This window comes from Eubalaena glacialis, chromosome 7 (genome assembly GCF_028564815.1).
Source record: "Eubalaena glacialis isolate mEubGla1 chromosome 7, mEubGla1.1.hap2.+ XY, whole genome shotgun sequence".
In the NCBI taxonomy this organism is placed as follows: Eukaryota; Metazoa; Chordata; class Mammalia; order Artiodactyla; family Balaenidae; genus Eubalaena; species Eubalaena glacialis.
In genome coordinates, this window is record NC_083722.1 from 67,673,214 (window position 1) to 67,688,018 (window position 14,805).

The window sequence follows — 14,805 nt, forward strand, 5'->3', positions numbered from 1 at the left end:
AACCCTCTGCAACAAAAACTGGTTGAAAAAATCCTGTCAGCCCCAGAAAGTATGTGCTTCCCAGGCATGGGGGTCAGTAGGCATTATGTTGAGGTTTTTCCATTTCCCCAGTGGTATCCCACCTACCTGTTCAGGGATAAGAGCTGACCTATCAAAGAAGATGCTAAGGACAAATGAGTCTGCAGCCCTGGGGAGAAGTACTTAAAACATTACTCCAGTGTGCACAAAATTTGTATCCATCTTTAAAGTTACCTCCCTGACTCTGCATACCTCGATGTGATCGTTATTTATTTATTTTTTATTGAAGTATAGCTGATTTACAATGTTTTGTTAATTTCTGCTGTACAGCAAAGTGATTCAGTTATACATGTATATACGTTCTTTTCCATAGTCTTTTCCATTATGGTTTATCACAGGATATTGAATATAGTTCCCTGTGCTCTACAGTAGGACCTAGTTTATCCATGCTGTATATAATAGTTTGCGTCTGCTAATCCCAAACTCCCAATCGATCCCTCCCCCACCCCCCTACTCCACCTTGGCAACCACAAGTCTGTCTCTATATCTGTGATTCTGTTTGTTTCGTAAATAGGTTCATTTGTGTCATATATTAGATTCTGCATATAAGTGACATCATATGGTATTTGTCTTTCTCTTTCTGACTTACTTCACTTAGTATGATAATCTCTAGTTGCATCCATGTTGCTGCAAATGGCATTATTTCATTCATTTTTATGGCTGAGTAGTATTTCATTGTATATATGTACCAAATCTTCTTTATCCATTACCTGATGTGAATTTTACAATTGTGAGGGCAAAGTGAAGTAATGGAAAATGAAGATGCACTTCTGAGTTGAAGTCCTGGCCCTACTCCTTATGTTCCCTTCTCAGGGCTTCGATTCCTTTATTTTTAAAATCAAATGATTGACTTAGAAAGTTCTCTCCAGTTCTTCCAAAGTCTGGTAGTATGATTCTTGCTTTGCTCCAGGCTTGCCAGCTGGTTTGGGGCAGGCCAAGGAGCTCTTATATTTTTTTCAGCTCAGTTTTCTTTTCACTTACTGCACCATTTCTTTATGTGCCTTGAAACCCTAGGTTTAAGTAAACTTCCAGTCGTTTCCCGCTAGTATCTTTTTCCTGCAGGATTTACTAGTTCTCCTTTGGGACAGGAACCGTGAGTACCAACACCTGGGGAACTCCCACTGCAAAAACTGCAAACTCCCACAGTCAAGATAGCTGTAATTGAAAACTCTCTTGTCATAATTCTGTGTATTGATCTTTTCATTCATTTTTACCTTCTGTAATATTTTCTTTCTTTAGAATAGGACACTTCTTTATATTTGTGAGCAGTTATCTTTAACGGAGGGTCCCATTAAAACTGTCAACGTCTTTCAGAATTTGAGAGTGTACATTTTCCATGCTGATTCAAGTGCTTCATGAGTACTTGACAAATATGTAGCAGGTGAGAGATTTTATGTATTTCATTTGAAGTCAAAATATCTGAATGTATCACTTATTGCAAACATTATTCAGATGTAAATAGATAGCGATTGAAAACGTTTTGAGAAAGGTCATTTTTTAATCCTTTTGTAGTTCTGTTTCACACCCTTAAATAGCAAACTTTAGGTGCTCCACAAATATTTACTGATTGCTTGATTGAAGGCAGTTTCTAGTTGCTGACAAGTTCATTTCTCGAAGGAGCATCCCACAAGCTGTATATCCCTTCCCGAGCTGTGGTCGTATAAGCGACATTGAGCATTTCCTTATTTTACCAGAGGCCACTGCATACTGGGCACTGCACCTAGGCTCTGGAGACCCGGCTAAATGTCCTAATTCTTCCCTCAAGGGGCTCGGCATTGGTCGAGGAATGGATGAACAACAGTTAAGGGATGTGGTAGGCGCTGTGATGAAGGCAAGCACGGGAAGGTGATGGAAGCGCCGTCCAACATGAGAAGGGCAGCCTTTGTGCCCGCCCGCACCCCAGCTTCAGCAAACAACATCTGGCCTGAATTTTTAAGAAGGAATATGAGTTTGACAAGCCTTTAATGTTTTTTTATTGTTGTTCTTTTCCTTTTCTTTTTTTTTTTTATTCGGGTATAGCTGTTTTACAATGTTGTGTTAGTTTCTACTGTACAGTGAAGTAGAGTTCCCTGTGCTATACAGTAGGTTCTCATTAGTTATCTATTTTATACATATTAGTGTATATATGTTAATCCCAATCTCCTGATTCATCCCCCCCCTCCTCCTTGGTGTCCATACGTTTGTTCTCTACATCTGTGTCTCTATTTCTGCCTTGCAAATTGGTTCATCTGTACCATTTTTCTAGATTCCACAGATATGTTAATATACAATATTTGTTTCTCTCTTTCTGACATAGTTCACTCTGTATGACTGTCCCTAGGTCCATCCACGTCTCTACAAATGACCCAGTTTCGTTCCTTTTGTTGTTGTTGTTCTTACTTTGCACGTTGGCAGAGATGCTAAGAGAAGGCAGGAGGGGTTTTGTGTCTGGATGCACACTTGTATTTTCTCTTTCTCATCTGTCCCCGCTATTTCAGGCCTGTATTTAGCTCAGAGAGCATGTTGTGGGCCAGAGTGGCCTGTCTTTCAACACTCCAGGCAGACACATGAAAGGGGTACAATCCATCCCCAGGGACACTGGTCCTGGCAGCTTCCCTTCAGCTCCACGGCCAGGGTTCTCCCTCCTGAACAGTGTTGGCTCGGGCCCACCGCGCCTGCCTTGAGGCCTAGGGCCCTGCTGGGAGCCCAGAGGACGGAAGTTTCCTGCTAGAAGCCTAAATAATGTGAAAGGGCACGGCTGGGGAAGCCAAGTGACACAATGAACCTGCCGGAAGGGCATCCACAGTGCACTGCCGTGGGTGTTGCACAGGACTGGGATTCTAGAGCCGAGCTGGCACACTGACTGACAGATGGTACCAGTTGAGCCAGACTCCCTTCCGTGCCAGCTGGAATGTATTGCTGGTAATAACTTATATTTGCTGCTGGAGGAGCTCTAACGTGTTTGTCAGTCAAATTTAAAAACAATTTGAAACTCTTTTCTCTTGTGTGTTCAACCAGAAGGATGGAGGGAGATCTAAATAAAAGAAGGGACTTAATTTTATACCTCTAGGCCCTTAAGGTGAGAGCATCATATGTTTTTGGCTACAGATGGGAGAAGAACATTTCCCGGCCCTCCGAGTCTGCTCAGCCCCACGGAACCCCGACCACAGGGCAGAGGATCTGGTTAACTGCTTCACAGCTGGTAGAGCAGAGGCCCAGTAGCGGTTACCCCAGCACCAACTTCCTCATACCCCAAACAGTCCCACTTTGGACCCCTACATCCTGGCCTTTCTTCCCAGGAAATCCCATATATATATTTATGAGCTAAATGAGTGAATTCATTTTAAATCACTCTGTGCCCTTGCCGTTTAATCCAGTTTGTTTCCTTCCCTGTTCCTCACCCCCAGGGGTCAGTATTTGTCTCGATAAGTCTTGAGACTATTTCGAAATCATAATGCAGTGCTCCTCTGGGATTGAAAGCCTTGGAGCTCCAGTGCCTTTCCTCTGTCATCTCCTGGTTCTTGTGGCTTCTCCCCCTTTCAGGCCTTGGAATCCCACTGGGACTTTGGGCACAAACTGGACTGTGGGACGCAGTGGCCTCCCTCCATCCTGGATCTACTGTAGACTCCGACACGCTCACTCCCCAGCCCCGCGGCCCCCGATGTCAGCGCTGGGAGTGGAGCCTAATCTCTGCCACTTTAGAAAGAGGAAGCTGGTTAGCAGTCAGAACGGTGAGGCCGGAGGTAGAGATACCTTTAGGAGATGGTGGTGGCCCCGGCCAAAGAGGGCAGTGGCAGTGGGGTTGGAGAGCAGACGACAGATTCAGGAGGGGCTCGGGGAGAATCAGGGGACTGTCATGGCTGATTGGATGTGGGAGATGAGAATAGAGACAGTAGTCCTGGGTGATTCCAAGATTTATGACTGGGTAGCTCGGCAGATTGGAGGGTCGTTCACTGGAAAATGGAAAAGGAGAACGTGTGAGGGGAAAGGAGCTGAGTTCAGTTTAGATTCCACTGAGTTTGAGCTGCCTGTGGGACAGCCCTGTGAAAAATCAATAATATGAAAGTGTCCTCTTCTGCACGCATGTACTCTTGTGGTTTGGGTGCTCTGAAGGCTCGTTTCTGCAGGCTCCAGATCTCTAGCATTCTGGCTATGCAGGAGAACGTAAGAAAAGGAGAGTGGGTGGGCACCCCACTACGTCCTGGGGCAGCACCTCTGTACCAACTGCAAGTACATGCGCAGTACAGGGGCAGCTTGCAGAGCAACGTAAGTTTTTCCCCCTGAAAGGTAATGTGAATGTGTGTTGAATGGGATACGCTGTGTGTTTATTTCTAAGAGATCGTGGATGTCACGTGTGCATCACTTGTGTGTGTTTCTGCTTTTCGTTCTCTCGGTGCTCTCTAACCTTGTAGGATCGGCTCTTGTCTTCTAATGTGTTGTCTTTTGAATCCCGACCCACACCAAGGGCGGAAGAGACTTGCCACAGTTCATTGTTACTTTTGATCGTTACAGATATCTCCTACCTGGACTGTTCAGACCCCAGCCCAACTTTTTCATCTGGACATCTGGAGTCTTCTAGTGCCGTTTCCATCTTGAGATATTAGCATCAAGTATAACGCTCTGTTTACAGCGAAAGCACTTTGGGAAAACTGATCGTTTTTTAGCAGTGTTTCCTTGCTGTGCCCTTGGTGTTGCAGAGCTGCCCTCTTTAAGCACTGAAGCAATTAGTTTTGAGAAGGCTGATTCTTCAGGGTCCAGTGCTCTCCTGCCTTTCATTTGCTGAAGCTGTACATTTTAATGAAGTTGTTTCATCTATGTTGCCAAACACTAGAATTTTGTGGCTTCAATTCTAATTATCTCTACTGGCAAATGCTGTGTTTTATTAGAACTCTCAAGTGCCCTGTTTGTTAAATGTCCGCACACTGTGGCGTTGGGCTCACAAATTAGGTCAGCCTTGCTTATTGGGCTATGGATGAAGGAGTTAAAGATTTTCGTCATAATCTTAAAGTTCAGTAGGATCGCCTTGGGTGTCTTTGTAGGATAGCAGTGATGGCTTCTCCTGTGAGCTCAGCTTCCTTTCTCACCCATCAAGCCTACGCTAACACTGAGTGTCTCAATCATGTGGCTATTGACTGTGGGGCTAGTATGTAATTTCATCCTTGGGGGTAGTATGCCCATTCTTCCCTTTCCTTAGTTGCCTAATACGCACATCTTGCTTCCGGATTGCATGTCTTACAGCAAATGATCTGTATTAAGGGCTCTTGTGAAGCCAGGAGTTCCCAGTGGTGGTGACACAGGGCTGGTCACATTGTAGCCGAAGACGGAGGGCAACATTACAGTAGTGGCCCCAAATCAATATGTCTGTGCCTCTTTCCACCCTGCCTCTAGATTCCTTTAAGTCCGTGGGTCCTCAGGTCATGTTGGCTAACCTGGGGTGTGCTGACTGGTGACCCTGACACCCCACCCTCTGCTCTCTTGCTCCATTAATGTGGTCACCAGGCAACGTCGCTTGGTGATTAGGGACCCCTGCCATCCTACAGACTGAATCCCAGCTTCACAATCGAGGAGCTGGGTGATCCTTGGCAAGTGACACTTCATCTTGCTAACCTCAATGTCCTTATCTGTAAAGAGGGGAGAACTGTAGTCACTTCAGGATTTTGGTGAGGATTAAATGAGATAGAATGCTTGGGGTAGAGGCCATGGCACATAGTACCTTATCAGTATATTGTCAGTTCTGCCTTGTCCCGGCTCGGGCCCACGTGGCTGCTCTGCCTCAATCAGCACAGAAGCTGCTGGTGCCTGGGCCCCAGACCCTCTGCCAGAGACCCTGTTGCAGGTCATTAAAAGCTTCCTTCTCTCCTCACACCACTTTTCTTCCATGTGTTGGGGTGCCAGTGGTGTGGACCCCTTTCTTTATTAGTGAGCCATGGGGATTAAAAAAAAGACACCAGGATTTTACCTAGGCTTCTGTTACAGTCCTTTCACCCTGGGGCTCAGGTAGACCTTTTTAGGGAGAGGGGTTGTCTTAGAGGAACATCTAATGAAGACACAGGCTTTAATCAGCATCATCCCTTCCCTCCAGCTCTGACCCAAGGTCTTTGAATCAAACTTGTGGTTCCCTTTCCTCTTTACATCAGTCTTCCAGGGGCCCAAGAAGAACTCTTGTCCCACATGTTTACCCTGGTGGTTTCTCCCTTCATATAATTCTCGACTCTGACTTTGAAAGTAAATATGATGTTTTTCAAAGCATAATTTATCCCCTGTGGGCTATGAATATGGCTGTGAACAGCAAGAACAAATCTTAATAAAGTTGCTAAGAGAAATGAAATAACTCAATTTGATAGAAAATAATAGAAGTATGCTTAATTCATATTTATACATTCTCAACTACTCTTCGCCTGTCTTTAGCATTCTTTCTGGGGGAAGTTATGATCTAGGCCACAGCAATAACCGTCTAGATTCCCCTAGAGAACCATGTTGTCATCTTGAGCAGGAACAATGACTCTGTTCCATGGTCTCCCTCCCTCATACTAGATAAGAAGCATTTATACCTACAAGAAGGAAGAGGAAGTGAGTACAATTTTATAATATAATTTTAATAACACCCCTACTTTATATAGAACAAAGTTCAGTCTGTGAATGGTCTGAAAATCAACAACAAAGAAACTAAAACACAACAGTGTTTTGAATAATGGCTGGAATAGAAAAGGAACCATGCCTCCCAGTCTGGTTGTAGGATTATTGGTCTCTATTCTCTGCATCAAATATGGTGCCCTGAGTGTTTCCATGATAAGGTTAGTGGGGGCTTTTGATAGAGTGTACCTTTGTGCCCCTCTGCAGATTGAGTAGTGGGGCTGGCAGAGCCCGTCCTTCTGCAGTGATTCTGGAAACCCCAGGCCAGGAGTCTCAGGACCTGGTTGGCTGGGGTATGGTCCTGGGTTCTTAGTGTTCAGGGGTAACAGAGATTTGGAAACTTGGCTTTTGTACTTAAGGGAAATGCCTACATCAACAGGTGGCTGTCACTCTGTGAGCACAAGGAAAAACCAAAGTATTGGCTTTGCAACCAGCCAAAAATACTGCCAAGAGCACAGAAAAGGTGCATTTAATCATAAAAACATGTATATGGAAGGAACAATGGATTTATCTCCAGTAAAACTGACCTATATTTGCCGCCAGACTGGCCTTTGAACCAGGAGTGGTATGTGTTATTTTACCAAATGGGACCAAAAGAAGAGATTTGTTAGTGTCTTTATTCTTCACAAGAATAGGCTTCCTATGTATCGTTAGTTACTTTATCATGAGTAACATGTCATGTCATCTTGGTGCTTATTAATCACCCTTTCCTTCCAACCAACTGTAAGAATAATTAGATGAAATTGGTGGCAGCCCACTGCTTCCACATTAATATTCTTAAGCTGGTGTCAGTGAATTTTATATGGTTGAGGCTGTTCAGTTTGGCTTCTCCGTATCTATCGATTGCCCTTTTTGAGCAGAATGAAGGTGTTTTTATTAAGCTTGGATGCCAGTGAGAGTTATTTTACGGTGACCACAATGCAAGGCACTGTCAGCATGTCGGGGAATGGCAGGCGTGGCGCTGGACGGCAAGTCCAGTTATGGGCATCTCGAATTATGAGGGGGCAGGGAAGTGCCATCCTCCTGCATACCTAGGAGAGGGAAGTGGGAAATCGTGTACATTTGTAATGACTAACTTGAAGTCACAAATGTAGATTCTTGATTAAAACAGAAAGCTGGTTCCTTGAAAAGACCAATAAAATAGGCAAGGCTTTGGTGAGTCTGACCAGTAAGAAAGAGGGAGGAGACAGGTAAAAGGTGATGTCAGTCGGTTCAGAGAAGACAGGTGAAGACAGGTGACTGCTGTGTACGATTCTATTACAATACGTTTGGAAACTTGGACATTATAGGTGATTTTCTTGGAAAATGGAAATAAAATTGGGTCAGTGTGTACATTCCTGAGTATAAGATGTTTTTCAAAAAAATACTTGAAGATCTACCGGTAAAAATACACTGAGCCCAGTTGCTTTTATTAGTGAGTTCTACCACATCACCCAGAAATAGATGCACAATAAATATTTGTGGAATAAAATGGATGGACAAGGCTAGCGTGAAACTGATACTAAAATCAGATGAGGATGTCACTCATAGGCCAATAACATTGAAGAACATTGATGCAACTACCCTAAAACAAACTAGCTAACAGAACCTGGCAGCATAAAGAGTAAATCCAAACCTGCTCAGACGCTGCCTTCCAAAGGAGGTTTGCCTTACGTGCCTTGTTTAAAACTGCAGCCTTCCCCTGCAGCACTCCCAAACCACTTTACCCTGTTCTGTTCTCCTGTAGTGTGTATCGTCTTTAACATACCATGGAATTATTTACTATGTTGTCTTCCCTCTCTGCTTCAAGGTAAACTCCACAGGGCATCCGCAAGGGCAGGGCTTTTTCTTAAAAAAATTAATTAAAAAAATTTTTTTTGGTCTCTTTTATTCACTGACATAAGCCAAGTACCTAGAACAGTGGGCACTTAGTAAATATGTATTGCAAAAATGAGTTAATTCTAAGTGCAATATGGCATCCTGGATTGGATCCCAGAACAGAAAAGGATGTTAGTGGAAAATGTGAAATTTGAATAAAGTCTGTAGTTTCACTATTAGTTTTGTATCAGTGTTAAGTCCCTAGTTTTGTTTTTTATTTTAAAGATTTATTTATTTATTATTTATTTATTTTATTTATTTTTGGCTGCATCAAGTCTTAGTTGCGACACACGGGATCTTCGTTGAGGCATGCGGGCTCTTTTGTTGTGGTGCGTGGGCTTCTCTCTCGTTGTGGCGTGCGGGTTTTCTCTCCCTAGTTGTGGCATGCAGGTTCCAGAGCGTGCAGGCTCTGTAGTTTTGCAGCACGCAGGGTCTCTAGTTGAGGCGTGTGAACTCAGTAGTTGTGGAGCATGGGCTTAGTTGCCCCGCGGCATGTGGGATCTTAGTTCCCTGACCAGGGATTGAACCTGCGTCCCCTGCATTGGAAGGCGGGTTCTTTTTTTTTTTTTTTTCTTTAACGTTTTTATTGGAGTATAACTGCTTTACAATGGTGTGTTAGTTTCTGCTTTATAACAAAGTGAATCAGTTATACATATATATATATATCCCCATATCTCTTCCCTCTTGCATCTCCCTCCCTCCCACCCTCCCTATCCCACCCTTCTAGCTGGTCACAAAGCACCGAGCTGATTTCTCTGTGCTGTGCGACTGCTTCCCACTAGCTATCTATTTCACATTTGGTAGTGTATATATGTCCATGCCACTCTCTCACTTTGTCCCAGCTTACTCTTCCCCCTCCCCCTGTCCTCAAGTCCATTCTCTAGTAGGTCTGCATCTTTATTCCTGTCTTGCCCCTAGGTTCTTCATGACCTTTTTTTTTTTTTTTTTTTTTAGATTCCATATATATGTGTTAGCATACGGTATTTGTTTTTCTCTTTCTGACTTACTTCACTCTGTATGACAGACTCTAGGTCCATCCACCTCACTACAAATAACTCAATTTCGTTTCTTTTTATGGCTGAGTAATATTCCATTGTATATATGTGCCACATCTTCTTTATCCATTCATCTGTCGATGGACACTTAGGTTGCTTCCATGTCCTGGCTATTGTAAATAGAGCTGCAATGAACATTGTGGTACATGGTTCTTATTGAATTATGGTTTTCTCAGGGTATATGCCCAGTAGTGGGATTGCTGGGTCGTATGGTAGTTCTATTTTTAGTTTTTTAAGGAACCTCCATACTGTTCTCCATAGTGGCTGTATCAATTTACATTCCCACCAACAGTGCAAGAGGGTTCCCTTTTCTCCACACCCTCTCCAGCATTTGTTGTTTGTAGATTTTTTGATGATGGCCATTCTGACCGGTGTGGGATGATATCACATTGTAGTTTTGATTTGCATTTCTCTAATGATTAATGATGTTGAGCATTCTTTCATGTGTTTGTTGGCAATCTGTATACCTTCTTTGGAGAAATGTCTATTTAGGTCTTCTGCCCATTTTTGGATTGGGTTGTTTGTTTTTTTGATATTAAGCTGCATGAGCTGCTTGTAAATTTTGGAGATTAATCCTTTGTCAGTTGCTTCATTTGCAAATATTTTCTCACATTCTGAGGGTTGTCTTTTTGTCTTGTTTATGGTTTCCTTTGCTGTGCAGAAGCTTTTAAGTTTCATTAGGTCCCATTTGTTTATTTTTGTTTTTATTTCCATTTCTCTAGGAGGTGGGTCAAAAAGGATCTTGCTGTGATTTATGTCATAGAGTGTTCTGCCTATGTTTTCCTCTAAGTTTTATAGTGTCTGGCCTTACATTTAGGTCTTTAATCCATTTTGAGTTTATTTTTGTGTATGGTATTAGGAAGTGTTCTAATTCCATTCTTTTACATGTAGCTGTCCAGTTTTCCCCGCACCACTTATTGAAGAGGCTGTCTTTTCTCCACTGTATACTCTTGCCTCCTTTATCAAAGATAAGGTGACCATATGTGCGTGGGTTTATCTCTGGGTTTTCTATCCTGTTCCATTGATCTATATTTCTGTTTTTGTGCCAGTACCATACTGTCTTGATTACTGTCGCTTTGTAGTATAGTCTGAAGTCCGAGAGCCTGATTCCTCCAGCTCCATTTTTCTTTCTCAAGATTGCTTTGGCTATTCGGGGTCTTTTTTGTTTCCATACAAAGTGTGAAATTTTTTATTCTAGTTCTGTGAAAAATGGAAGGCGGATTCTTTACCACTGGACCACCAGGGAAGTCCCAGTCCCAAGTTTTGATCAGTGTACCTTGGTTGGGTATGCTGTTCACATAGGGAACATCTGGGTGAAGGGTATATGGAAACTCTCTACACTGTCTTTGCAACTCATCTGTAAATCTAAAATTATTTCAAAAGAAAATTTTATTAAAACTAAATTAGTCCAAAGAATTCTAAGATGCTTCAGCATTTAAAAAGTAAAATAAAATTTCCACTCAAATGACACCTTCTCAATGAGTCCCACCCTGACCACACAATGTAAAATGATGGAGAGCGTCACTGCTAAATTCCCAACCCTCCTTTCCTGCTCTGCTCTTTTCTTTTTCTACCATAGCACTTGTTATCTTCTAACACATAGTCCAGTTTACTTATTTACTCTGCCTGTTTTTTTTTTTTTTTTAAATATTTATTTATTTATTTGGCTGCTCCGGGTCTTATTTGCGGCATGCGGAATCTCTAGTTGGGGCATGCGGGATCTAGTTCCCTGACCAGAGATCAAACCCGGGCCCCCTGCTGTGGGAGTGCAGAGTCTTAACCACTTGACCACTAGGGAAGTCCCTGTGCCTGTTGTTTGTTGTCTATTTCCATGAGGACAGGGAACCTTGTTTTGTTCCCTCAGGTGCCTAGAACAGTGCCTGGTACATAATAGCTCTTCATTAGTTATTTGTTGCGTGAATTAATAAATATGATATAACTTATGTTTAGATAACAGAGCAAACCATGTATTTCTGTGTGTGTGTGTGTGTGTGAGAGAGAGAGAGAGAGAGAGAAAGGGAGGAAATGAATAGGAAAGGGTCTGGATGGAGTCTACTAAATTGATACACGCATAACTCTTTAGGATAGGACTCGTTATTAACAGTGACCAGGGGGTGGGGCCAGGGCTAGTGTGGGACAAGCTAGCCGCCTAGAAGCACTCACTTCCAGCAAGTGCTTGCATTGGCACAGTCCTGAGAGCGAGTGCCTCCATTCTTTCTATACTCTATGCAGCTGGCTTGCCTCACCTAGTCCTGGAGCTTAAAGACTTTATTTTTATACTATTTGAAATTTTATAGTTTCAATCACAATCAGTGCTAGTTGTTTAATTTTTTAAAAATTCAGAAGAGTGAAAAGGAAACAAAACTAAAGCAAGTTATTTTTTTTAATTTATTTTATTTATTTAGTTTTGGCTGTGTTGGGTCTTCGTTGCTGTGCGTGGGCTTTCTCTAGTTGCGGCGAGTGGGGGCTACTCTTCGTTGAGGTGCGCGGGCTTCTCATTGCTGTGGCTTTTCTTGTTGCGGAGCATGGGCTCTAGGCATGGGGGCTTCAATAGTTGCGGGATGCGAGCTCAGTAGTTGTGGCTCACAGGCTCTAGAGCGCAGGCTCAGTAGTTGCAGTGCACGGACTTAGTTGCTCCGCAGCATGTGGGATCTTCCCAGACCAGGGCTCGAACCCGTGTCCCCTGCATTGGCAGGTGGATTCTCAACCACTGCGCCACCAGGGAAGCCCCAAGTTATTTTTAAGATCCCTTAAAAGTTACAAAGAAGTTATCTTTTGTGTCTTTACAATGAGAAATGAGGGCCAAAGTTACTCCCTGCTGTATGATGCAAAGTGTTAGGGAAAGCAAAATTCACTTTTTCAGGTCCCAAGTGTAGTTTATTACACTGAAGCAGTGATGCAGTAAGTCATATCCAACATAACCAGCAATGTGTAAGACTGAAGAAGGAGAATAGCAGTTTACTCTCCAAACAGCAGAAATATTTCTTTAAGAAGTTTTTCTTCTGTGATCTCAAAATCACTTTCAGATGTGGTTTCCTAAGTTCCACGTACTTGATTTCTGATCTCTCTGACTCCTTTGGTGCCCTTTGAAAGCACAGAGGGCTATGTGGTTGTCCCTCAGTGCATGGGCAGGGGACTGCATGCAGCAGTGCTGGTGCTGAGCGATTCAGACTGCCTCCCGCTCACCTAACTCACTGATGGGGCCTTACCACAGAGGGGTCTGCTTCACCCAAGTGCAAAAAAATAATCATTCAACCTTGTAAAAGAATGAAGGGATGGAGGTCGTTTGATCATTTGTCTTTATTACGATGTAATGCTATTTCTGTACTGTTATGATGGAATGGTGATCTGTTGCAGGAACATCAGGCGAACATTCTGGGTAACACCATGCAAAGTGTGGTTGCATTGCTCAACAATCTGGTCACCTGCAAAGATTTGAATATGAAGCTACTTTATGAACAAGGTAAATGCTTCTTAGACTTCATCTTTGATTATGCTGAACTTTGCCTATTTGTAAGTTTCCTCATCTTAGAGAGTCAAGAAGTACTATTTAAAGTTGATCAATCAAAATAGATGTTTAAAGGTGTACAAATAATGATAACATCACCAGCAGAAATGGAAAGTGTCGTTAGATTGTGATAGATTCTCTGAGTTAATTCATTCTCCTTCATGTCACAAAATCAATACAGACTCCTTACAGATGAGAAACCAAGAAGTAGAGTGTAAGCAGAGTATTTAGACTTATTTCTGCCTATCAAAATGAAAGCATATATGGTCAAAAGCACCTTGGAAAATGAGACTGGATGAGTTACACTTTACACTTTATGCATATCTGTAATATTAAAATGAAAAACTTTAAAAAAATTAATTAATTAATTAATTTTATTTATTTATTTATTTATTTATGGCTGTGTTGGGTCTTCTCTTCCGTGTGAGGGCCTTCTCCAGCCGCGGCAAGTGGGGGCCACTCCTCATCGCGGTGCGCGGGCCTCTCACCATCGCGGCCTCTCTTGTTGCGGAGCACAGGCTGCAGACGCGCAGGCTCAGTAGTTGTGGCTCACGGGCCCAGCCGCTCAGCGGCATGTGGGATCCTCTGAGACCGGGGCTCGAACCCGTGTCCCCTGCATTGGCAGGCAGACTCTCAACCACTGCGCCACCAGGGAAGCCCTAAAATGAAAAACTTTTTAATGACTTCATTTTTTTAGAGTAGTTTTAGGTTTAAAACCAAATTGAGAGGGAGGTACAGAGATTTCCCATAAAACCCCTGCCCTCCACACATGCATAGCCTACACCATTGTCAACATCACTCACGAAAGTGTTATGTTCTTTACTAAAGGTAGACCAACATTGACATCCTAGTCACCCAAAGTCCTTAGTTTACAATAGGGTTCACTCTTGGTGTTGTACATTCTATGTGTTTGGACAAATGTATGACATATATCCATCATCACAATATTATACGGTGTCTTTTCTTTCATCACCCTAAAAATCCTCTGTGCTCTGCCTATTCATACCCCTGCCTTCCGCAACCTCTGATCTTTTTATTGTCTCCCTAGTGTTACCTTTTCCAGAATGTTATAAAGTTAGAATCACACAGTAGGTAGTCTTTTCAGATTGGCTTCTTTCACTTAGTAATGTTTATTTAAGGTTTCTCCATGTCTTTTCATGGTTTGACAGCTCATTTCTTTCTAGCGCTGAATAATTCTCCGTTGTCTGGATGCACCACAGTTTATTAATCCATTCACCTAACGAAGGACATCTTGGTTGCTTCCAGGTTTTGGCAGTTCTGAATAAAGCTGCTGTAAATATCTGTGTGCAGCTTTTTGTGGGGACTTAAGTTTTGAACTCCTTTAGGTAAATACCAAGAAGTGCAATTGCTAATCATACACTAACTGTTTAATTTTGTAAGGAACTGCTAAATTGTCTTCCAAAGTGGCTGTACCATTGTGCATTCCCACAGTGAATGAGAGTTCCTGTTCCTCAGCATCCTTGCCAGCAGTTTGTGTTGTCAGTATTCTGGATTTTGGACATTCTGTTAGGTGTGTAGTGGTAGCTCGTTGTTTTAATTTGCCTTTCCCTGGTGGTATATGATGTGGAGCATTTTCTCATATTCTTGTTTTCCATCTGTATATCTTGTCTGGTGATCTCTGCTAAGATCTTTAACCTAATTTTTAATTTTAATTGGGTTATTTGTTTTCTTACT

The 14,805-nt window shown here is 42.7% G+C and overlaps 1 protein-coding gene across 5 annotated transcripts in view; it reads left to right on the top strand.

The window, feature by feature from the left end:
• The window catches only part of ULK4 (unc-51 like kinase 4), a 529,164-nt gene that overhangs the window by 284,150 nt on the left and 230,209 nt on the right, over positions 1-14,805 (top strand). For 4 of the 5 annotated variants that reach the window (XM_061195276.1, XM_061195278.1, XM_061195279.1 and 1 more), the window contains one exon: positions 12,960-13,065. The exons of the other annotated variant lie outside the window; for it this stretch is intronic. In XM_061195276.1, coding sequence (XP_061051259.1) covers positions 12,960-13,065 — 106 coding nt within the window. The remainder of the gene's footprint in view (positions 1-12,959; positions 13,066-14,805) is intronic. 5 annotated transcript variants of the gene reach the window in all.